The sequence below is a fragment of the Heloderma suspectum genome, chromosome 7, assembly GCF_057233095.1.
Source record: "Heloderma suspectum isolate Gila_16-S chromosome 7, 16-S_ref, whole genome shotgun sequence".
Classification (NCBI taxonomy): Eukaryota; Metazoa; Chordata; class Lepidosauria; order Squamata; family Helodermatidae; genus Heloderma; species Heloderma suspectum.
The window spans coordinates 26,598,952-26,622,257 of NC_139464.1; the positions used below are offsets into that span (position 1 = coordinate 26,598,952).

Sequence of the window (23,306 nt, forward strand, 5' to 3'; positions counted from 1 at the left end):
ACCACGACAAAGTCTTTCTATGACCTCCTCGCAGAGTCTTCTCTTGAGCCTCTTTTTGCCACTGCTGCCGCAATCGCGACAGAGCCGCTCCCCAAGGTTGCTGCCGCCACCACCATCCCCACTTCCACAGAGGCTGCCGCAGGGGCGGATCCGGGCCGTCTCACCCCTCCTGCTGCTGTGGCCATCACCCCGGAGTCCATTCTTGAGCTCCTCATTCCCACTTCTGCCACTACAGAACCTTTGCTTGACCTTCTCTCGGGCTACTCTCTTGAGCCCCCCGCTCCCACAACCCCTCAAGAGCCTAGTCCTGAGTTTTCTGGCTCCACCCTCGCCATCATTCCTGCTGCTGGCACTGCTGAATCTACCCCTCGCCCAGCCACTACTACTGCTGCTGCTGCCCCAAACACCAGGGAACCCTCTTCTGAGCACCTAACTACCAAAGTCATGCGCCCTGCCACTGCAGTCAGTAATGAGATATTTGAAGGGGTTCCCCCTGTCATTAGTGCTGCCACAGCCACCCTGCCCTCTGCTACGCTTCCTGCGAGCAACAGCGCTGCTCCTATTACAGCTCCAGAGGCCCCCATTGCTGCCGCTGTGCCGACCACCTCTTGCATCACACCTGGCAACGCTGTCTGCGTTAACCATCTGCCCTTGATCCCCACTACGTCCACAGCTTCCGCCCTATCCGCCGAGACCACCAGCGATGAGAGCCCCACGGAGATCTCCTCCACTGCCACCACCTCTGCGCCATTTTTGGTCCCGATCCTTGCTCCTCCCCAGTCCAACTCGAGCATGCACGTTTACATCGTCTCTACTTTCATCCATCGTAAGCCGGAGGGTCTGGCCGGGATCATTCCTCTGCTGCAGATTGGGGCAAGGTCTGCCGGTATCGGGCAACAGGGAATGATTCCTGACCCCCAACCTACTGCCGACCTGCAGGACCTCTTCTTCCGCCTGCAGAACAGCCGTGTGCAGCAGCTGATGCAGGAAATGCGGGATCTGATGGCCAAGGGGAAAGCGATACAGAAACGACAGCTGCAGGCCACCTCTCTGCAACTGCTGCGGGCCCTGAACCATGCCAGCAGGCAACGGAAGTCAAAACTAGCCCTAAAGCTGAAAAGCAGGCTGCAGAGATGATACGGCCAGGGGGGCACATGGTCTCTTTCATACAGAAGGCAAGAGTCCAGTGGGCATGCTCTGATCCAGCATTCTATGCCAGAACTCCTCTAGAGCTCTGGGTGCAACGGGGTGCAGGTCACCCGATACAGCCCTGAAGCCTCTCTCATAGGGATAGGCAACCTGACGCCTTCCGGATGTTTTGGACGACAACTCCCATAACTCCCGGGCATTGGCCACGCTGGCTGGGAATGATGGGAGTTGTAGTCCCAAATATCCGGAGGGCCCCAGGTTGCCTACCCTTGCTTTTCTAACATGCTTTTCCCCTCTCAAGGCAATGGGGACCTATCTAAGAAGGGCTTATTTCTGGAGGCTTGGAAGAGGGCAGAAGGTATTAGAATTCCATGAACTCGCACTGGGAAGGGCGTTCCCAGTTCCAGCAAAAAAGTGAAATGAAGCAGCTCTTTGTTAATTGGCCTTCCTTAAATTCGGAAGGCCTCTGGTGCTGAATGGAGGAGAAGACAGCAAAATGATTCATTCTCCTCATTTGGATTTCCAGACTGGACAGTAAATAAATATGGCATTTTGCAAAAACAGTTGGAGCTCACTTCATGAGATCTGGAGGTAGCTAGGCTGGGGATCTGCAAGTAGGCTGATTTCTTTTTCCCCTGCAGGATCCCTTGAAAGAACGACATCTCCCACATCTGAGCATGCCTCTTGCCAATCACCTCTTCTCAATTTGCTCCTGCACAACTGCTGATTGGAAAGCAGGGGGTGGAGGGAGGCAGTTTTGGGAGATGGGCAAGGGTGGCAGAGGTTTGTAGGGTGGGGGAAGCCAGGAATTCTTCTCCAGCCTGGATTTTGATCTGAGCTGGACAAAAGTTTAGGGGCTTTTAAAGCTCACCTCTTGTTTTGAGGTGGGTTTTACAATGCCCTGGTTAGTTTCTGAGCCTGGCCTAGGAGAATGTTGCTGGTATCTCTACATAAAAACAGCTGCTTAGCAACACATCCAAGGTACATTCATCTTCTTAGTGTTCATTGAGCTAGAACAGGGGTGACAAACCTCTTCCCACCCAAGGGCCAAATTAAATGTTGGAGAAGCTCTTGGGGACCACATTGTAGTGGTGGGTGGAGCTGCAGACAAAAAGGGCAGGACCAAAATATGCAAAATATCAGGATATTTAGCTTAAAGTTCTCAGTGCCAGCAACTAACCCTTAGGAGGGGCACTGCAACATTTTAGAATGGACAAAATGTGCAAAATCTGGGAAACCACAAAATGATGGTCAGGAGGGAAGGTGGTGGAGCCAATGGAAGGGGCGTGGCCATTTGGGGAACTACAAAGTGCCAAATTGGGACTGCAGGCAGCCCATAGGGCTAAGGCTTGACACCCCTGGGCTAGAATATAACCAAGCGCTAAGGGAACACATGGCCACTCACAGACCATGCCTAGCATGCAGTTGGTTCTTTCTTTGACAAACCCACACATTTCCTTGCCACCCCAATCTCATGAGTGTAAAGGGGCGCTAATTGCTCACATATTGACAAGGAGATCAGGGTTGTGCTTGGCAGCAAAGCCCCCTTGACAGCAACATACACATGGGCCATGCCTCCCTGCCCTCCACATGCATGTCCTTCACAATAAAGCTATGTGCATATAGACATGCATGCGTACATATTCTCCACCTGAGGGGATCTGGGCTCAATCAGAACTTCCTCATGTGGAGGATCTCTAGGTGCATACATCGGTATGCCTGTAGAGCCCCTTCACACATGTGCCAAACACACACAGCTGTGCCACCCCTCCCACAGTTCTTGAATGTCATCTGAAGCCACCTCTATGAGTAACCTCATCTGGACTTTTGCATTGTCTTCCCCAAGTGGTAGGACATTGTAGGGGAGCCTTTCCACAGCTGGTTTCTTAAGAAAGTCAATTTCTCAGAAATTGTCACAATCCATGTATTTAATTATTTATCAACTTTTTAATTGTAGTTAAACGTAAGCAAATTATGCCAATTCATTATACCATACAATAAGCAGAAAAAACAATCTTCTTCCAATATCCTCAGAATAAGTTCCCATATAAGAATCAACTTGAATGTAAGGAGGCAAGAGGGGGAATAACATGAAAGAGAAAAACATTACAAAATGTGCCATATTTGTTAAAAGAAATCTTAGACAATCTGTTTACTTATAACCAGAATATTTGGGAAGCAGTTATGTCTCCTGCCAAAGAATCTCTCACTTCAGTGAGGGGCCAAGACTTTCTTCACAGGTCAACCTTTGATCAACTTTTGTCATGTTTATCATCAACATGAGAAAGCTCTTTGCTGGAGCTGCAGGACAGTTCCTGAGATTGCAAGAAGCACCTGAGATCTTTAAACAGATGAGATCGCCTCGCCTACCGAGTAGAGTCAGCCCTGGTGGCCCTGGCACGCCCATGCCAACCCAGTGCTGCTGCACCACCACCTGCCACTTGGGCGGGGGGCTGAACTGCGGAGCGCTAGACTCCAGCCCCAATGTCCTGTTGTGGCCGCACCACTGGCCATAATGACACCAAGACGCAGGGCAGAAAATATTTTGAACAAGCTAAAGCTAAAACACATGGTGAGCACATCCCAATTCCAAGTAGGATGCACCGTACAAGCATGTCCTAAGAAGAGCTTCCAGTTGGAACAATTGGAATGTACTGGTCATCAGAAGAGTAAAATGGGATCTCTCACCAGTAGGGAAAATAACAACTGTAGATCCACAGGGTGTGAAGATATATTCCCAGTGCTGCATCTAAGCTTTTGGGTTCCCCTCAAGCAAGGCACCTTAAGAGAGATCCCTTTAGTTTGGAAGAGAAAGGCCATGCAGGGTTTTGAAACTGAATATCTTCTCGGGTCTTTCTTGCAAACCAAGAATAGCCATGCTGTCAAAATGGTGGAGCTTATGCTAGATTCTGAGCCCTGGAAAAGTGCCTAGCCTCACCACCCTCTGGAGATGGCCCTGTATTCATCCTCCAATTGTCCCATTTTGGACAAGAGTTGTGGTTTCCATACACCTCTGAGAGCAGTTCTGAAATTTTTAGCATTTTTAGCCTCTAGATTTGAACAAGCTAGAAAGAGACAGATAAAAATACATCAATGTCGACACTTTTTTATTTTTGAGTTTGCTACTGCACAACAAGTCATTAGGGAAGATGCTGGTAGAAAATATAACTAGATAAACACGGGGTTTCACCAGCCCTGCTGCTGCTGTTCTTTTAAGAATATTTCCTCCCGCGGTACAATAACAATGGGAACCTACTTTAATGCTTTCCTAAAACATTAGAACTGGGAGTAAAATAGCACAAATCAAATAGCAAACACCCACGGGCTTCATTAGAGCCAGATCAGCATAACACATAATAATTTGGAACGAAAGAGAAGCAGCATATACATTTTTCAGGGAGGTTTTCTCTTTTGGGGCACTTAAATAAGTACTTTTAGGGTGCAATCCTATGCATGTTTAGACAGAGAAAAGACCTACAACATGGCTGGCTGGGGAATGCTGGGAGCTGTAGGACTTTTCTCTGTCTAAACACGCATAGGATTGCACCCTCATGTTATTCTACTTCTTTTTTTTTTTTTTAGGAGAGATGATCATCATCTCCCCACTAACATTTGGAAGTTCACGGAAAGGCAGATTGCAGGACCTTTTTGCATCATGAAAAGCGTTCTCTTGGGCATTTCACATACCCCACCCATTAAGAAAAAGAAAAGTAAAGAAGTAAGGATCCTCTCCATTACAATTTTCCATTAGTGACTGTTGAAATCCACATCCTGTAAGCAGAAATCCGTGTGTAGACTGTTGGCAACTCCGGAGCACAGTCGTCGCTAGACCAGCTTACAACACCAACGAGCTTGTAACGTCCAGCAACCTTGCACATCAGCGGCGCTCCAGAACCTCTCTGCAACTATTTGTCAGGGGACGGGAGTAGGAAGAGGAGAGAGACATATGTGTTTCCAGCCACAAAACATAGTACTATGGCTAAAGCACCAGCTGACAATCAACCCGTAGTCAATGTTATGGTCCAGCCTTCCTCAACTTGGCACCCTCCAGATGTGTAGGACTGCAATTCCTATCATTGCCAGCCAATGGCCATGCTGGCTGGGAATGATGGGAGTTGCAGTCCAACCCATTTGGAGAGCACCATGTTGGGAAAGGCTGAACATATGGTTGCAAGGTTTCCAACACCTACATTACCTAGTATTTGAAGTCCTGGGCGCAACTCAGAGCAAGTTAGGAAAATTGGGGTGTGCAGTGTAGAAAGAGCCATCTGATATTCTGGACTAACTGCCTGACCCTAACCATGTTACTCTAGAAGCAAGTCCCATAGACTTCTATGCAATATTCCCAAGTATGCACACTTAAGAACTGCAATCTCTGAAACTTAAACATGACCGTCCTATTGATTTCAAATGATACTTGGACACATCACATTCTTTGGATTTGCAGGTTTCACATCTTGATCCCTGTAACCTTACGGGAAGGGCTGTAGCGCAACAGAAAAGCACCGACTTCGGCATTCGGTCCCTAGCAGACCCTGGAGAACTGCTGCCAATCAGCGTAGATGATGCTGAGTGAAATGGGCCAGCGGTCTGACTTGGCAGAAGGCGGCCTCTTGCATTTCCTGTCCTCAGGGCTGGCTCCAGCTTTCGGAGGGCCCTTGGGCAAGGCCCCCTCCGTGGGCCCCCTCCGTCAGGGAGCCTGCCTTCTCACTGCCGTTGTCACCAGCTTCTCGTGCTCCTCCTTCTTTTCCTCATCATAGCTCCTACCACTTCCTGCTTGAGAGGCAGAGAGCCAGTGAGCAAGTTGGCAGTGGCATCCACTGCTCCTCCTCCTCACCACCCCTGTTGTCTGTGCCAGAGCAAGAGGCAGGTGAACAAGCAGGTTGCGATGGTGGAGAGGAGGGGAAATGCAAAGGGGCTCTTGTCAGTGGGCCCCTGCTGGGTGTGGGCCCTCAGCAGGTGCCTGACTGTGCCTACCCTTGACACAGGCCCTGCCTAATGCCTTCAATATCTCTGATTGATACCATGCAAAAAACCTCTCAGTACCACCGACAGCTGCAAAGGTCTCCGCATCTAACTACAGTCACCAAATATGAGGCTCCCTTTCTGCCCATTTAATGCAGTGGTGTAGTGGAGGCAGGACTCGCAGTGATGCAGCCCTGGCACTTTCTCAGTAGCAGAGACTCTGATGTCATCTGCCACCCCCCTCAGAATTCCGATCCCTCTGAGCTTAGCTGCGATCCTCACTGTAACTGTGGGGGGAATGAATTTCCCAAGCAACAATACCTTGTTCCATGTTGGAATGCAAAGTCTTTGGGATGACTTGGTCTGGAATGGGCAATTAAGACCTATGTGCTTTACCAAAGACGTGCTCCTGGTGAAGACGAAAATTCCTAGAACTGGTTTGTTGATACGGATAGACACAGCTGCCTGAAATTTTTGGACTGCCCTTGGAGACTGGCACGATGAGCTCCTGCATTTCCAAAGTTACCACTACACCACTCTGTGTGTGTGTGTGGGCGTGGTTCAATCCACCTGGGTGTGTGGACATTTCTGTTGGAGGGGGAGTGGGGAGATATAATGAAGTAACTTAGGGAAGGCTAATGGGTAATGTTGGGGCGCTACAGGAGTGTGCAAGGGATCTGTCCATGCGGGCTGAGTTGAGAGGGTGAAGCTTCCATAGAGTATCATATTTTGAAAACCTAAAATGTTTGTGAGTGAGTGGGTGGGTGAAAAAGATGTTAACACCCCTGCATTTTTTCTCAGACATCCAATTGAAATACCATCACCTTACTCTCAGCTGCACTGTTTTTGGATCCCAGTTGAAGGCTGTATATCTTACAAGGTTGTACAATCGCAGAAGGGGGCGTGGCTGCGAGGGGGCGTGGCTGCGACCCTGCACTTCTGACTTTGCCACTACACTACTGATTTAATGAGAACATCCCACACCGGTTACATACAGCACAAGATGTCGACCCAACAGCTCCTCCGCAGATATTGGTATTTTTAATATCTTCACCCCAGTATTTGGCACAGGCTTCATTTGTGAGGAGCAACGTTTGTGTTTGCTGCAGCTTTATGGATACTTCATCCTCTGATGAAAAAAAGGAAGGAGTTTTGATAGACTTAATTGTGGCAAATGGAACAGTTATGAAACTGATGTCAACAAAGACATTGTTGGTGTCCAAGTAAGAACATAAGAAGAGCCCTGCTGAATCAGACCAATCTAGTCCAGTATTACATTGAACAGCAGCCAACCAGCTGCCTGTGGGAAGCACACAAGCAGGACAGGAGTGCAAGAGCGCCCTCCTGCTTGCGCTCCCCTGCAGCTGGTGTACAGAGGCACACTGCCTCTGGTATTGGAGGGAGCACATAGCCATGGATAGCCTTCTCCTCCATGAATTTGTCTAAGCCCCTTTTAAATCTGTCCAAATTGATGGCCATCACTACATCTTATGGAAACGAATTCCATAATTTAACCATGTGTGAAGAAGTACCTCCTTTGGCCTGTCCCACTATTCAGCCTCATGGGCTGACCCTGGGTTCTAGCTTTATGGGAGAGGAAGAAAAACATCCCCCTATCCACTTTCTCCACACCCTGCATAATTTTGTATGCCTTCCCATAATTACTTTTTTTCCCTAAGTGAAACAGTCCCAGGTATTGTAACCTTTCCTTATAGGGGAGTTGTTCCAGCCCTTTGATTATTTTGGGCCCTGTTTCCACGACAACGGGAGGAGTAGCTCACCCACATTTTTGTAGGAGCTGCTTTTGGTCTGGGCAAGGCTCCACGAGGGTGTACATCGCCCCATTCTAAGTGGCTTCACATAGCTTACTTCCGGGTTGGGGGGGTTGGAGTAAATGTCAGGGGCCGCTCAACCAATAAGAGAGGCTCCCCCCTGCCCCAGGCTCCATAAGAAAGGTGCGAAGTAGTTACTTCCCCTTGTGCACATTTGTAAGACAAGCCTCCCAACAAGCCCCAAGCCTCCTTGAACACAATGGGTGCTACTTCTGAGTAGACACACATATGCTTGTGTTGGGAAAGAGCAGGGGGAGAACACAGGGATGGGAAACCAGCTCCCTTTCTAAACAAACCGATACTATGCAGGATCTTTATAACAATGCTAGGACTTAGTTACTTCCTAAGGCAATAAAGAAACCATTGACCACAATGGGAGTTACTTCTGAGGAGACACTAATGGCTTTGTGCAGGGACAGGAAACACACAGGAAACATCCCTTGACCCAGGTCACAGTGAAAGGCACACCCCTGGGCAGGGCTGGCATACCCGAGGTCAATGCAGGGATTCAGGCACACAGCAACTATACCAGGGAGAAACTGACTTCAGGAGAAGAATCAGACTTTAAGCAGCCTCAGGAAATCCCGTTTTTCCCTGATAAGCTCCGGGTGGCTGCTGGATGGCCACAACATCATGTATCCCTAATGACCTCTACATGTTGCCAATTCAGAGTAAATCGTTCATGGAAACAGACCCCCGGTTGCCCTTTTCTGCACAATACAAGTCAGGGGCCTCTATAGAAGGCGTATTTCTGTATCAGGAATTCAGAGTCTAGACTCTCCCCTCTCACCATAAGATATATACATAGAATGTGCCCACAAACATCTTCTGGAGCCTTTTGCAAACCTCCACCAGCTTTGCCAAACAGGGTTAACTCCCCTTGATCTACCCATCCTAAATTCTGAAGTCAAGGCATCTTTGTCAGCAACTTAGCACAAATTCAGAGAGCAGTGTTCTGTGTTCTTAGTGAGTACTATGCTGAAATATTCCTAGGATAGGCGAGTGCCTTTGGCCCAGCAAGGCATGTCATTTTGTTTCAAGCTATGTTTAAATCTCAAAGCTAAAAGGTACTTTCATTTTGGAGTAGGGCTGACTTGGTGCTTATCCCAGGACCCATTAGTCATTTTCACAGTTCTGCACAACACATGATGGTTCAACAATGGTCCCTGTCAGCCATATTTGTTCCACACAAGCAGTTCTCCCCCAGCACACAATTTGGGAATAAGTTCCTCTGTTTCCGATGTTCAGGCTGCTGAGTGCCGTTGCTTATGTAGCCAAAACTGCCCCACCCACAAACAAGAGAGTGGCATCAGCAGGTTTGCACAGAAATATTTAGGAAAAAACCCTAAGGGGGAGGGATCTCAAGAACAGCCCAGTGAGGAGTGAGCACGCTCACTCTTGGGGGGACAGGCAGAAGGAAGTGGCTGGAATCCTGAGCAGCAGGACTCTGCACTGCAACATTTTGTTGTTAAAGTAAAGCCCATTTAACATACGTATTCACTCCGTTATGTAGGAAGACTGGCCTGTACTTACCGCCTCCTTCCGTTGCACCCCATCCTGTGGTCAAGCACTTTGCATCAGCATCCAGTTCTTCATCCTGCGCAGGCAAACAGATGGCTGCTGTGCTGTCTCCTGAATGAGAAAAACAAGAGCATTGGACTGCTGTGACCTCCTGGACTTCATAAAAGAAACCACAAGGAGACAGTCCCCAGTTCATGCAGGGAACGGACGAATCACACATGTGAGGACTTCAGCTTGAAGCAGTAACTTGCTTGTGTGAAGCAGCCCTCACAGTTCAGATAAACCTTTCACGTTAACACACACACACACACACACACACACACAGCTTTTCAATGAGTCTGTTTGCACAAGCGAAAGTCCCATTGAAACCAACAGAGCTTAAGTGGGACATCATCACTACTCTGTCCCATTCTTTTGCTTTCAATGGACCTTAGTTACAACAACTTGGGTTTGATTGTGGCCACAAGGTCTCCAGTGTAGCAAAGCTCTGGATCAACCCCTTGGCAGGTCAAGCTGCATCCCATGTCAGTTGTAGACAGAGCTCTTGTATCAGAAAATTTTTGCTCCAGCCCCCACCCCTTTGCTATTATGGTACCTGACTGGATGGGTTTCTCCAGTTCCAAGAGAGTAAGGTCATTGCTGGAAGGAAAACCACTGAAGTTGGCATGGAGGTGCACAGCTTTCACAAGGGCCTGGGTGCCGCCTTTTGCACTGGGCAACAGAAAGCTGATTCCTAGGACAACTCTGTCTGTCTCCGCACTAAAAGAGAGAGACAACTTTTGGCTGACAAATACATGTAGTCTTTTGTTGTTATTCAATTTTGTATTGATTTTATTAATTACATATTAATTTTAATATTAATTAACATTTAATTTTAAGTTTCACAAGGGGGGGAAATCAACAGCAGAATACTAAACATTGATTATGCCAACATTGTCTCTTCCTTATGTCAACAAAAATGGTGCACATTATCTACATAACCTCACCCTCCTGTTAGGGAGCTTCCACAGAGCAGCCAGGAACCCTATGTGGCTGGTTTAGAAGACGATGCCAGCAGCAATCAGGGGCAGCAGCATGTTAGATCAGGGGCAGGTGATCCAGGGCCCTCCATATGTTTTGGACTACAACTAACATAAACCCTGACCACTGACCATGCCAGCTGCTGATGGCAGTTGTAGTCAAAACAGAAGAATATAAGAATTGCCATGCTGGATCAGACCAAGAGTCCATCCAGTCCAGCATTCTGTTCACAAGTGGCCAACCAGCTGAAGACAGGAAACCCACGAACAGGACATGAGTGCAGTAGCACCATCCTGCCCATGTTCCCCAGCAACTGGTGAATATAGGAATAATTGCCTCTGATACTGGAGGCAGCATAGAGCCATCAGGACTTGTAGGCATTGATAGCCTTTTCCTCCAGGAATTTATCCAAGCCCCTTTTGAAGGGCCATTCAAATTGGTGGCCATCACTACGTCCTGAGGTAAGGAACTATGCACCGTGTGAAGAAGCACTTCCTTTTATCTGTGCTGAATCTCCCACCACTCAGCTTCATGGGATGACCCTGGATTCTAGTATTATGAGAGAGGGAGAAAAATGTCTCCCTATCCACATTCTCCACACCATGCATAATTCTGTACTCCTCTATCTCCCCTCACCCTCCTTTTTTCCAAGCTAATCAATCCCAGCTGTTGTAACCTTCCCTCTTAGGGGAGATGCTCCAGCCCCTTGATCATTTTAGTTACCCTTTTCTGCACTTTTCCCAGCTCTACAATATCTTTTTTTAGGTGTGGTGACCAGAACTGTACACAGTATTCTAAGTGTTGTTGCCTCATAGATTTATACAAGGGCAGTATGATATTGGCAGTTTTATTCTCAGTTCCTTTCCTAATTATGCTTAACATGGAGTTTGTCTTCTTTACAGCAGCCGCACACTGGATCAACATTTTCATCAAACTGACACCACATCTGGAGGGCACCAGGTTGCCCACCTCTGTAATAGATTTTCCAGCCAAGGATCATTCCCATGAAGGACGCCTCTGCCGGTTCAGCTTTGAAAATGCAGTACATGTCCTTAGATTTCAGGGCCGGCCCTATCGTTAAGCAGAGTCATGCAACTACTTCAGGCGGCAGGTACCGGGTGGCAGTAGAGGCCACCCACTGGCCATTCCTTTCTGTTGGAGAACTGAGCTGTGTGTGCCACATGGCCTGTCCTGCACTGACTAAGCTAGCCTGCCGTCCTCAGGTGCCATGCAGGACACTATCCCATCATCAGTGTTGAGGTAAAATTCAACTGCCAGTCCAGTCAGCTTCTGTATGCCAGATGGAGGATGAGGCACCATGTTGTCCTTTGCCTCAGACAGTGAAATGTCTTGGGCCATCCCCACGAGGCTTCCGGGTATACAGTTCTTACAGAAGCAACTCCAGCACGTGCCCTACCTAACGTTACAGTGTCCGGCTGCCAGGACCCAGCTATCCTCGATCAAGGTTCCTTCACAGAAGTGTTTGTTCTCAAACTGCAGGCTCACAAGCCATGGCCAGAATGCTGGACTCCCGAAGGTGCCACCGGCCACTCCCAGCTTGCTCTGCTCTCCACCGGAGTTATTTTCAGACATTTCTTCCATGGAGAACGGGTCCTCCATGGGCATCCCACATTCTCCTGCAATCAGAAGTTCCGGTTGTTAGTCATTCCAGAAGCACTCTAGCACATGTCCCATCATTTCATAAGCCAGTGGGCTCTACCCAAATCTAAGGCCGTGCACTGCCTCTTGGCTGCTAACACTCTCAGCCCAGCACAGAGCAGCTGGAGGGATTCCAAGGGATACTGCGTTTCTGAAGGCAAGTGGGCCCTGGGAGTAGGGCCCGAAAGGTGCCGCTTTTCAGTACCTTAGGGGAGAATCATACCTGCGATCAGGCCAGAGCTGTCATCAATATACAACCTCTATTTGCTCATTGATGGAGATATACAGCGTGCGGTGTGGATTGCATGGATTGTTGGCTGCGCACATCTACAAGATTGCTCAACTACATTTAGGTGTGAACCAAGAATTATTTCTAGCAGGCCAGGCACAGGTTTATTCCATGTGTTCTGTGCAAAGTATAGGGAAGGAAGGAAGGAAGGAAGGAAGGAAGGAAGGAAGGAAGGAAACACGGATTTGCACAAGAACTGCTAAAGGGCAGGGAAGGGAAAAAACAATATATTGTTACATATACTCCAACGTTCCAAGTGGTGAGAAGTTTCAGGAGTGCAGTTCTTCAGCCTCCTTCACACCGGCTTTTATACTGTGATTGAGGTCACTCCTTTATGGAAGTTTGCGGGCTCTTTACATGACACTGTGATTATCCCAGGCATCTCCTGCACTAAATGCCCTTTGTTCCGTTTTTAAATAGATCGCAGATAATGAGCTATCAAACTACCCCCTTGTGTTCCGCTTGAGTTCCCGCAGTGAAAAGAGGAAAAGCAGCAAGAAGAGGCATGAGATCAATGAAAGAGAATGGAAGACTCAGATACGGGGGGGGGGGAAGGGGGGGAAGGGAGCACGTGTAACCGGAGTCAGTTGTGATCCTGCATTTAAAAAGGAAGCAGAAAGCCCCTTTTTAAATGCAGGATTTCAGGCTGGTGGAGAAACACCCTTCATCAGGGTGAGTTGACTTTGGAAGAAGGTCACTGGAGGCATATTCACATTTTCTACAGTGCTGGGCCAAACATTTTTGCCCAGCTTTTTTTTTTAGCAATTGATGCGCAGGGACGACAAAATGCTCCTGAAGTCTTATGACATGGGAGAAATTTCCTGGAAACTTCAAGGGGAGGAGTGCCTTTATCTTAGGTAACTTATGACATGGGCAAGGGTCGTCCCCCCAACACACACACACACACACACACTTTCCTGCGCCTAGGAAGAACACCTTGCCGCTCTCCTTGTTTCTTAGCCTCACAATATCCCCTCTTTGTGCGCTCCAAAGACAGCCTTCCAGCTCTCCGTAGCTTCCCAGTCCCATCACATTTCCTAGAGTGTCTATGGAAACCACGCTATGTGGCACATGGACACTCCACCTGGAAATGTGATAGGGTTGGGAAGCTGAGGAGAATCACAAGGACCCTCTTTTTTAACTGCACAAAAAGGGAAAGAAAACACCCAGGTATGAAGGGCCACAGGACTCCTTTTATAAGTGCCAAAAAAAGGGGAAATATGGCAAGGGCAAGAAACTAGGAGTTGTGACTTTATGTGCAGAAAAAGGGAGGAAAGCCCCGCATCCACCTCATAAAGTCCGCTAAGGTAAAGTGAGCCCTGGCCTCAAAGTGTTCTGGGAAATTTCTCCCTCCAGCAACCAAGCTGCAAAAACACACTCCTCATTTGCATGGGGGACAAACAGACCCACAAAATGCAGAGTGGTTTTCAACCCACCTTTAGTTTTGTATTTTTCTGCTTATTTACAAATAGAGAGGTTGAGCATAGATAGAAGCACACTGCTTAAATACTCCAGGAGGCAGCCACTGTCCACGGCTCCCACATCAGATCACCAGGGAGACAGCCGGCACCCTAAGATGCACCCAGAGTCCAAAACTCAGCACTCTGCACCGGTTCTCAATCTGCTTCAAACTGACCCTTTCTCTTCACATAAGGAACCTGGACTACAACATCCTTAGCTGGGGATGGGAGGGAGGAGATAAGATTTATGTTGTTGTTGTTGTTCAGTCGTTCAGTCGTGTCCGACTCTTCGTGACCCCATGGACCATAGCACGCCAGGCCTTCCTGTCCTGCGCTCTCTCCCGGAGCGTGCTCAAGTTCATATTCATTGCATCCCTGATGCTATCTAGCCATCTCATCCTCTGCCGTCCCCTTCTCCTTTTGCCTTCAGTCTTTCCCAGCATCAGGGTCTTTTCCAGGGAGTTTTCTCTTCGCATTAGGTGGCCAAAATATTGGCGCTTCAGCTTCATTATCTGTCCTTCCAATGAGCACTCAGGGTTGATTTCCTTTAGGATGGACTGATTTGACCTCCTTGCAGTCCAGGGGACTCGTAAGAGTCTTCTCCAGCACCACAGTTCGAAAGCATCAATTCTTCGGCGCTCAGCCTTCCTTATAGTCCAGCTCTCACAGCCATACATTACTACTGGGAAAACCATAGCTTTGATTAGACGGACCTTTGTCGGCAAGGTGATGTCTCTGCTTCTTACTATGCTGTCTAGGTTGGCCATAGCTTTCCTCCCAAGGAGCAAGCGTCTTTTAATTTCATGGCTACAGTCACCATCCGCGGTGATCTTGGAGCCCAAGAAAGTAAAATCTGTCACTGCTTCCATTTCTTCCCCTTCTATATGCCAGGAAGTGATAGGGCCAGATGCCATGATCTTAGTTTTTTTAATGTTGAGTTTCAAACCAGCTTTTGCACTCTCCTCTTTCACCCTCAACAAGAGGCTCTTTAGATCCTCTTCACTTTCTGCCATTAGGGTGGTATCGTCTGCATATCAGAGGTTGTTGATAATTCTCCCGGCAATCTAAATTCCGACCTCTGATTCATCCAACCCGGCATTTCTCATGATGTACTCTGCATATAAGTTAAATAAGCAGGGTGACAATATGCAGCCTTGTCATACTCCTTTCCCAATTTTGAACCAATCGGTTGTTCCATGTCTGGTTCTTACTGTTGCTTCTTGACCCTCGTACAGGTTTCTCAGGAGACAGGTAAGGTGGTCTGGTACTCCCATCACTTTAAGAATTTGCCACAGTTTGTTGTGATCCACACAATCAAAGGCTTTAGCGTAGTCAATGAAGCAGAAATAGACGTTTTTCTGGAATTCTCTTGCTTTCTCCATGATGCAGCGAATGTTGGCGATTTGATCTCTAGTTCCTCTGCCTCTTCTAAACCCAGCTTGTACTTCCGGTAGTTCTCAGTTCGCATACTGCTGAAGCCTAGCTTGTAGGATTTTGAGCATCACCTTGCTGGCATGTGAAATGAGCGCAATTGTGCGGTAGTTTGAACACTCTTTGGCGTTGCCCTTCTTTGGAATTGGAATGTAAACTGACCTTTTCCAGTCTTGTGGCCACTGTTGAGTGTTCCAGATTTGTTGGCATATTGAATGCAGCACTTTAACAGCATCATCTTTTAGGATTTTAAATAGCTCAGCTGGAAGACTGTCATCTCCGCTAGCTTTGTTGTTACTAATGCTTCCTAAGGCCCACTTGACTTCACTCTCTAGGATGTCCGGCTCAAGTTCAGTGACCGCACTATCATGGCTATCAGGGACATTCAGATCTTTCCTGTATAGTTCTTCTGTGTATTCTTGCCACCTCTTCTTAATCTCATCTGCTTCTGTTAGGTCCCTGCCTTCTTTGTCCTTTATCATGCCCGTCTTTGCACAAAACGTTCCCTTGAGATCTCCAATTTTCTTGAAGAGATCTCTAGTCTTTCCCATTCTGTTGTTTTCCTCGATTTCTTTGCATTGTTCATTTAAGAAGGCCTTCTTGTCTCTCCTTGCTATTCTCTGGAACTCTGCATTCAGTTGGGTATATCTTCCCCTTTCTCCCTTGCTTTTCGCTTCCCTTCTTTCGTGAGCTACTTGTAAAGCCTCATCAGACAGCCACTTGGCTTTCTTGCATTTCTTTTTCTTTGGGACGGATTTCGTTGCTGCCTCCTCAACAATGTTACGGACCTCCGTCCATAGTTCCTCAGGCACTCTGTCTATCAGGTCTAATCCCTGAAATCTATTTGTCACCTCCACTGTATATTCATCAGGGATATGATTTAGGTCATACCTGTATGGTTTAGTGGTTTTCCCGACGTTCTTCAATTTAAGCCGAAATTTTGCAAGAAGCAGCTCATGATCTGAGCCACAGTCAGCTCCAGGTCTTGTTTTGACTGACTGTATGGAGCTTCTCCATCTTTGGCTGCAAAGGACATAATCAATCTGATTTCGATATTGACCATCTGGTGACGTCCATGTGTAGAGTCGCCTCTTGTGCTGTTGGAAAAGAGTGTTTGCTATGATCAGCATGTTCTCTTGGCAAAACTCTATTAGCTTTTGTCCTGCTTCATTTTGTACACCAAGGCCATGCCTGCCTGTTATCCCGGTGATTTCTTGACTTCCTACTTTAGCATTCCAATCCCCTATGATGAAGAGGACATCTTTTTTTTGGTGTTAGTTCTAGAAGGTGTTGTAGGTCTTCATAGAACCGATCAACCTCAGCTTCTTCGGCCTCAGTGGTTGGGGCATAGACTTGAATTACTGTGATGTTGAATGGTTTGCCTTGGATTCGTACTGAGATCATTCTATCATTTTTAAGATTGTACCCCAGTACTGCTTTTCCCACCCTTTTGTTGACTATGAGTGCTACTCCATTTCTTCTAAGGGATTCTTGCCCACAATAGTAGATATGATGGTCACCTGAATTAAATTCGCCCATGCCTGTCCATTTTAGTTCGCTGATTCCCAAGATGTCGATGTTCAATCTTGCCATCTCATGTTTGACCACCTCCAGCTTACCTTGATTCATTGATCTGACATTCCAGGTTCCTAAACAATATTGTTCTTTACAGCATCGGATTTTCTTTTCACCGCCAGACACATCCACAGCTGAGTGTCCTTTCGGGTTTGGCCCAGCCGCTTCACTCTTTCTGGCGCTACTTGGAAATACCCTCTGCTCTTCCCCAGTAGCATATTGGACACCTTCCGACCTGAGGGGCTCATCTTCCAGCGTCATATCTTTTAGCCTTGTGATACGTTCCCTGGGGTTTTCTTGGCAAGAATACTGGAGTGGGTTGCCATTTCCTTCTCCAGTGGACCACATTTTGTCAGAACTCTCTGCCATGACCTGTCCGTCTTGGGTGGCCCTGCACGGCATAGCTTATGGCTTCACTGAGTTACTCAAGCCCCTTCATCACAACAAGGCAGTGATCCATGAAGGGGAAGATTTATGTAGATCCCCCCCCTTCCTACATCGAGAAGCAGTTGACTAAGTATCTAGTTACCATAGCAACGTATTACCTCTAGTTTACCTAACAAAGAATGCGCTAGGCCAAACCCATCTCCAGTCCACCCCTGCCAAGCCCCCACCCCACCCCCACCCAGCTTACAATATGCATTTGTGGAATGGTATTTACTTTCTTCAGAGGCAATTAGTTTGCCAGGTGAACCTGAAAGAGGAGAGAAATGATATCAGCTACTATGATTATGATTATGATTATGATTATGATTATGATTATTATTCTGTAAGCATCCTGTCCAGACAAATCTTCCAAAGGGGCCTCCTACTAGTCATGAAGTGTTTTCTTTCATAATTTCAAGAAGTTAACTCCCCACCGCCCCAAGCATTCTATGAGATAGTACCATTGCTACTAACTATGGTATAAAGGGACAGTAAGACAGGAGAGGGAAAGAGGCACACGTGCGCCTGTGCTGGTGCGGAGGGGGGTATTGTGTGCACTCAGCCTCTAAAGTGGTTTGGACCGAGGTGTTGTTGTTTTTTAAAGTAAAGTTAAAACGTTTTTAGAAGTCTCATAAAACAGCCCAGATCTTGGTTGTATCCAATGCTAGTCCTATTAGAGTAGACCCATTGAAAATAATGGGGTTTAACTTAGACTAACATTGGATACAACCCATTGGATTCAAGTCCATGGTGAAGTGGGGAGAAGGGAAGCTGTGTCGTTCATCACAGGTACTATCCAACAGGAGTCACGGGGCCATACCTCCTGCGGCCATTGCAATAGTTTTCTGAGCTGGGAGAATAATCGGATGCTCATATAGACCAACTTATAGACTCTTCCAACTTTGGGTCCCCGGGTGTCACTGGACTACAAGTCACATTGTCCCCAGCTAGCATGGCTAGTGATTGGGGATGATGGGTATTGCCTTTCAACAACATCCCAAGCCCGAGAAAGGCGGATATAATGCTGAGGAAGAGTGTGATCCTATGTGTATCTACTCAGAACCAAGTCCCAGGGTTGAACTCTTCTTATGTACGTGTGCATAGGGTTGAAGCCAAAATGAACTGCTCCCCACCCTCGAGGGTAGACGTCTGGATCTGGTGCAACAAATCTGTGCATTCATGCTGCTCAGCAATTCCAAAAACACCCTTAATATGACCACATTTGGCACACGAACATAACAGTATTACAGTGCAGGCCTTCAACTGGGCCTTAAAAACATACCTGTTCCAGGCCACCTTTCCATAATACTGTTCTACTGTGTTTTGTTTTCTGCTGTTGCTACTGTTAGTTTTTGAATTCCTGATCTGTGAGGGTAGTGCCCTAAAAGGTGGCCTATAAATATTTTAAGGGCGCAATCCTATGCACGTTTAGACAGAAAAGAGTCCTACAACTCCCAGCATTACCCAGGCAGCCATGGCTGGCTGGGGCATGCTGGGAGTTGTAGGACATTTTTTCTGCCTCAACATGCATAGGATTGCACCCCTAACAAGTAAGCAACAACACAGAGGGAACTATCAGGAAGTGTGGGGGTCTATAGAAGATGGATGATTCCCAGTTTTAAATTACATTGACTGTTGAGTTCTATCCCATTCTTGCTTCTCTGAGCTGGTCCTCGGTTCACCTCTTCAAACAAGATCTGGAACCCCTGGGCCCCGACTGAGCCATCTGTTTCAAAACGCACTGTCAAGTAGCTGCCGCTCGAAAATACTTGAAGATTCCTTCTTCGGCCACATAATCTCCCTGCCAAACACGAGAGATAAAGCACTGCTTGCGTACAGAGAAGATTGCTATGGCGACTCTTCTCTGTCCACAAGCTGTAACAGGAAGGAGTGCAAAGAAGACTTGGGATGGAGAATATTGCATGTCTCCTGACCCCATGACATGCACTACCATTAGCTGATGTAAAGCAGAAAACCAACACAAATGCCCAGGCTTTCAATGGCCCATGGTTAAAGCATGTAAACACACGCACTGTGCAGTAGGTATGGACAAACCTTTCAGTGTAAGTTTCTTGCAGTTTCTCATTGTTCCACTCTTAAGTTCAATTCTTCCTGAACTTTAAAAAAATTCTCAAAGTTCACATGAACATTCATAGGCATTTTTCTGAATACATGTACTTTTGTATGCAATTTTGTCCATAGTATCTCGTTTTTGCAAGTAATTTTCCTAATATAATGCATTTTCAACCATTATTTTGACAAATGCATGCATTTTTGTGTGCACTTCCCCCTAATACACACATCTTCATATGCATTTTTGGATAGGAGAACTCCCTTGCAAAATTTCAAAGGACAACCGGAGTTCAATCCAAAACAGCAAAATGTGAACTGAACGGATTTCTCCCCCATCCCTACACACAGCGAAGGGCTGCAATTCATTGTACTTGCTTTGCATTTTTGTATGCATTTTTGGATGGGAGAACTCCCTTGCAGAATGTAAGATCTCGGGCCTCATTCTGGGAATTTCTAGTTCAAAGAATTGTCCTGGCCAAAGAACAGTGAAGAAGCACCGTTCCCTAGCTTGCAAACAGGGCATGCTTAATCCTCCATTTGGTTCTTCCGATTACAGGTGATAAAAAGCAGAAAAGCAGCCCTACACAGAGCAACATCCTTTGGTATACAAAGATGGAGAATTACTACGTACACACCAACATACCAAGCAAGACTGAATGTTGATCTGGTCCATCGTAAATGCTTAGGGAGTCCCATATACAGTCCTTACTGTCCTCTGTTGCAAGATCTCTGATTGCACCTTTCAGCTTGTTTCCAGAAGCAGAATAGACTGTCCAAGTGCAGGTCAGTAAATTGGGGTAAATCTCTGGGTAATTTGGAGAAACTATCTCAGCGACTCCTGCTGGGATCAGATCCAAAACTGGACATGCTTAAAGAAAAGGGGGAAACATCCATTAATTTGCTGGGATTGTGCTTGTCTCTGTTGCCAGGTAGAAACACATGGGGTCCCAATTGATATATATGATGGGATCCCAATTGATATATATTCTTACTATGCTCAAGCATATTCAAGGACTACCCTTTTGCACCCAACCTTTCTCAGCTACAACATTTGCTCATGGTTATATTAATAAACAAACACAGAGACACTCACCACTAATTCCACTCCCCACATCCTGCTAGTGCGAGCTCCAGGTTTTGGAGAGCCCTTGGGCAAGACAACCTCAATGAGGCCCCCCCTTCAGTGACATCAGCTGCTATTGCTTCTCATCCTTTTTCTCATCATTGCTACCACTTGCTTGTTTGACAGGCAGAGAGCTAGTGAGCAAGCAGGCAGGGGCATCTCCTCCTCCTCCTCTTCCTCCCTTCACATCACCACTGCTGTCTGGGCCGGCGCGAGCATGAGGTGAACAAGCAGGTTGCAATGGTGAAAAGGAAGAGGAGCTCCAGGGGGCTTTTGTCAGTGGGCCCCTGCTTGGGTGCGGGCCTTGGCAGGTGCCCAACCAAGCCTACCCTTGACACCAGCCTGGCATCCTGCCCTGCTCCTGGTCAGTTTACTTTTAGTTCAAACTAAAAACACTGGGTCGCCAGTAGATTGACACAGGAGACAATCTTTCACTGAAAACATTCTGCAGACATTTCTCTACCCACTGAAGCAGGCCTAAAAATAAGAAAAAGGCCAAAACAGGTTGGGCTTCCTACAATTTATATATATATATATATATATATGTATGTATGTGTGTGTGTGTGTGTGTGTGTGTATGTATATGTATATAGCATCCTGAGAACCTGTTTCTCTTCTTTGTGATTTACTTTGGATGCTCACCTCCTTCTGTTTTCTTAGCTATCCAAGTAAGCCACATTTAGGCTACAATCCTATGCACACTTACCTGGATCTACTGGGACTTAATTCCAAGTATATAAGCATAGGATTGCTACATCAGACTTTCTAGAAAATGAACTGCATGTTGGTAGCCTACCATTCATGTACATTTGTCAAACGGGCATAGCGCTATTCATACCTTTACCAGCATTTCTTACTCTACTTTGTGTTGGACCTTTTAAGAGAAAAAAATGTGTATCAGGATAAACAGTTACATTTCAGAGATAATTAAAAGATGATGGTGGTCCAACAGGTAGACACACATGCTTGAACACTTAATTGAAGAAGGTTCCCCTCCGCCCGAACCAGCAATTCACAAGGAACTGCCATTCCAAAAAATCAGCTACACATCTGTACCACCACACTATTTATAAAAGTAAAGGATTTTCCATGGATGAAAAACTCCACCGAGGTTATGACATAACATGAAAAAGATGCCAAGGAGTCGATTTCACCATACAAATGCGGACATGGCTGGAACCCTAAATAAATGTTAGAATAGCACAGTATTTGTGGTAGAGGGTTGCACATAAAAATATCCATCACCTTTTCCGTGAAACCTCAGCAAAACCCCCCACCCCCCAGTTCCGATGCTCTGCTGTAGCCTTTCCCAAGCTGGTGCCCTCTAGATGCATTGGACTATAACTTCCATCATGGCCAATGGCCATGCTGGCTGGGGATCATAAGAGTTGTAGTCCAATGTCTCTGGAGCACAAACAGGTTACAAACAGGGTAGGTTATAGCAGAGCGTGGGAACTAGGTTTTGTTGCGGTTGTTGTTTGCCAAAGTTTCACAGAAAATGTAATAGATATTTACTCTGCTATAACAAAGCCTAAGTACATGTAACTGAAATAATTGTAATAATGCTCCAGATCCCATATTACAGGAGATGATCACATACTTTACAGCAGGTTATAAGCCTTTTAGGGCGCAAAAAAGTCCTGCAATTCCCAGCATGCCCCAGCTAGCCTTGGTAGGACTTTTTTCTGTCTAACCATGCATAGGATTGAGTCCTTAGACCCTTTACCCAGCCTAGATGCCAACAACGAAACATATCACTAAAAATAACAAAATTAATCTCTTCAAAATTCCTATAAGGACCTAAGAAGAGCCCTGCTGGACCAGACCCAAAGCTTATCTAGTCTAGCATCCTGTTTCCCACAGTGGTCAACCAGATGAAGATGGGCAGGCCACAAGCAGGACATGAGGGCAACAGTCCTCTCCTGCAGCTGTTCCCCAGTGAATGGTATCGAGAGGCATACTGTCTCCAGCACTGGAGGCAGTATGTGGCCATCATGACGAGTAGCCATCGATGGCCATATCCTCCATGAATTTATCTAATCCCTTTTAAAGCTGTTTCAGTTGGTGGTGATTGCATCATCTTGTGGAGTGAGCTCCAACGTGTGAAGAAGTACTTCTTTTTATGTGTCTTGCATCTCCCACCATTCAGCTTCACAATGGATGACCCTGGCTTCTAGCATTATGGGAGAGGGACATTAAAACATAGAGGCACACTTGACACTTACACCCCAGAAAAGGTTAGAGTACATGTAAGAGAAATCCACCCCTTGCCTCTCTTCATGAGTCATTGATCTGGACATACCCCCTGGCTGGAAGGCGGTGAGGCTAGAACCATGATCTATACAGAGATAGAATGGGCACCCTTCTTTGAAGTGGGCAGTTCTGCTATATCTCTGCAGATGGACCTGATGTCATGGACTACAACTCCCACCACTTTCCTTGACCACTGGCCATGTTGGCTGGGGCTGATGGGAGTTATTGTCCAAAACATTTCGATGGTGTCAGTTTGGGGGAAGCCTTAACGATCCCATCAAACCCTATGCAGCAACATAGAAGGATTATCTCCCCCCCCCCCTCGGCTCCCCACAACAACTCCCCGGCAGAAGCAGATGATAAGGAAGCAAGGCTAGAGCAATGAACCATGCAGATATGCAACAGACACCCTCCCCTCTGGGTGACGGGTGGATTCTTTGGATTCACAGGAGACTTTACATTATTTCATTTCCTTCACACAGCACCGTACCAGTTCTTTCTTGGCACACAGGGTTTGAGAACTGCTGAAT

General features: G+C 46.8%; 1 protein-coding gene across 1 annotated transcript in view; it reads right to left on the bottom strand.

The window, feature by feature from the left end:
- Nucleotides 1–4,729: 4,729 nt before the first annotated feature.
- Nucleotides 4,730–23,306, bottom strand: part of OVCH1 (ovochymase 1) — a 67,355-nt gene continuing 48,778 nt past the window's right edge. Inside the window, exons 26-34 of the mRNA XM_084811877.1 lie at nt 21,362–21,397; nt 20,044–20,268; nt 18,955–19,128; nt 17,563–17,595; nt 11,905–12,124; nt 10,063–10,226; nt 9,480–9,578; nt 7,110–7,243; nt 4,730–5,054 (exon numbers count right to left, since the gene is read on the bottom strand). Coding sequence (XP_084668003.1) covers nt 4,884–5,054; nt 7,110–7,243; nt 9,480–9,578; nt 10,063–10,226; nt 11,905–12,124; nt 17,563–17,595; nt 18,955–19,128; nt 20,044–20,268; nt 21,362–21,397 — 1,256 coding nt within the window. The 3' untranslated portion in view covers nt 4,730–4,883. The remainder of the gene's footprint in view (nt 5,055–7,109; nt 7,244–9,479; nt 9,579–10,062; nt 10,227–11,904; nt 12,125–17,562; nt 17,596–18,954; nt 19,129–20,043; nt 20,269–21,361; nt 21,398–23,306) is intronic.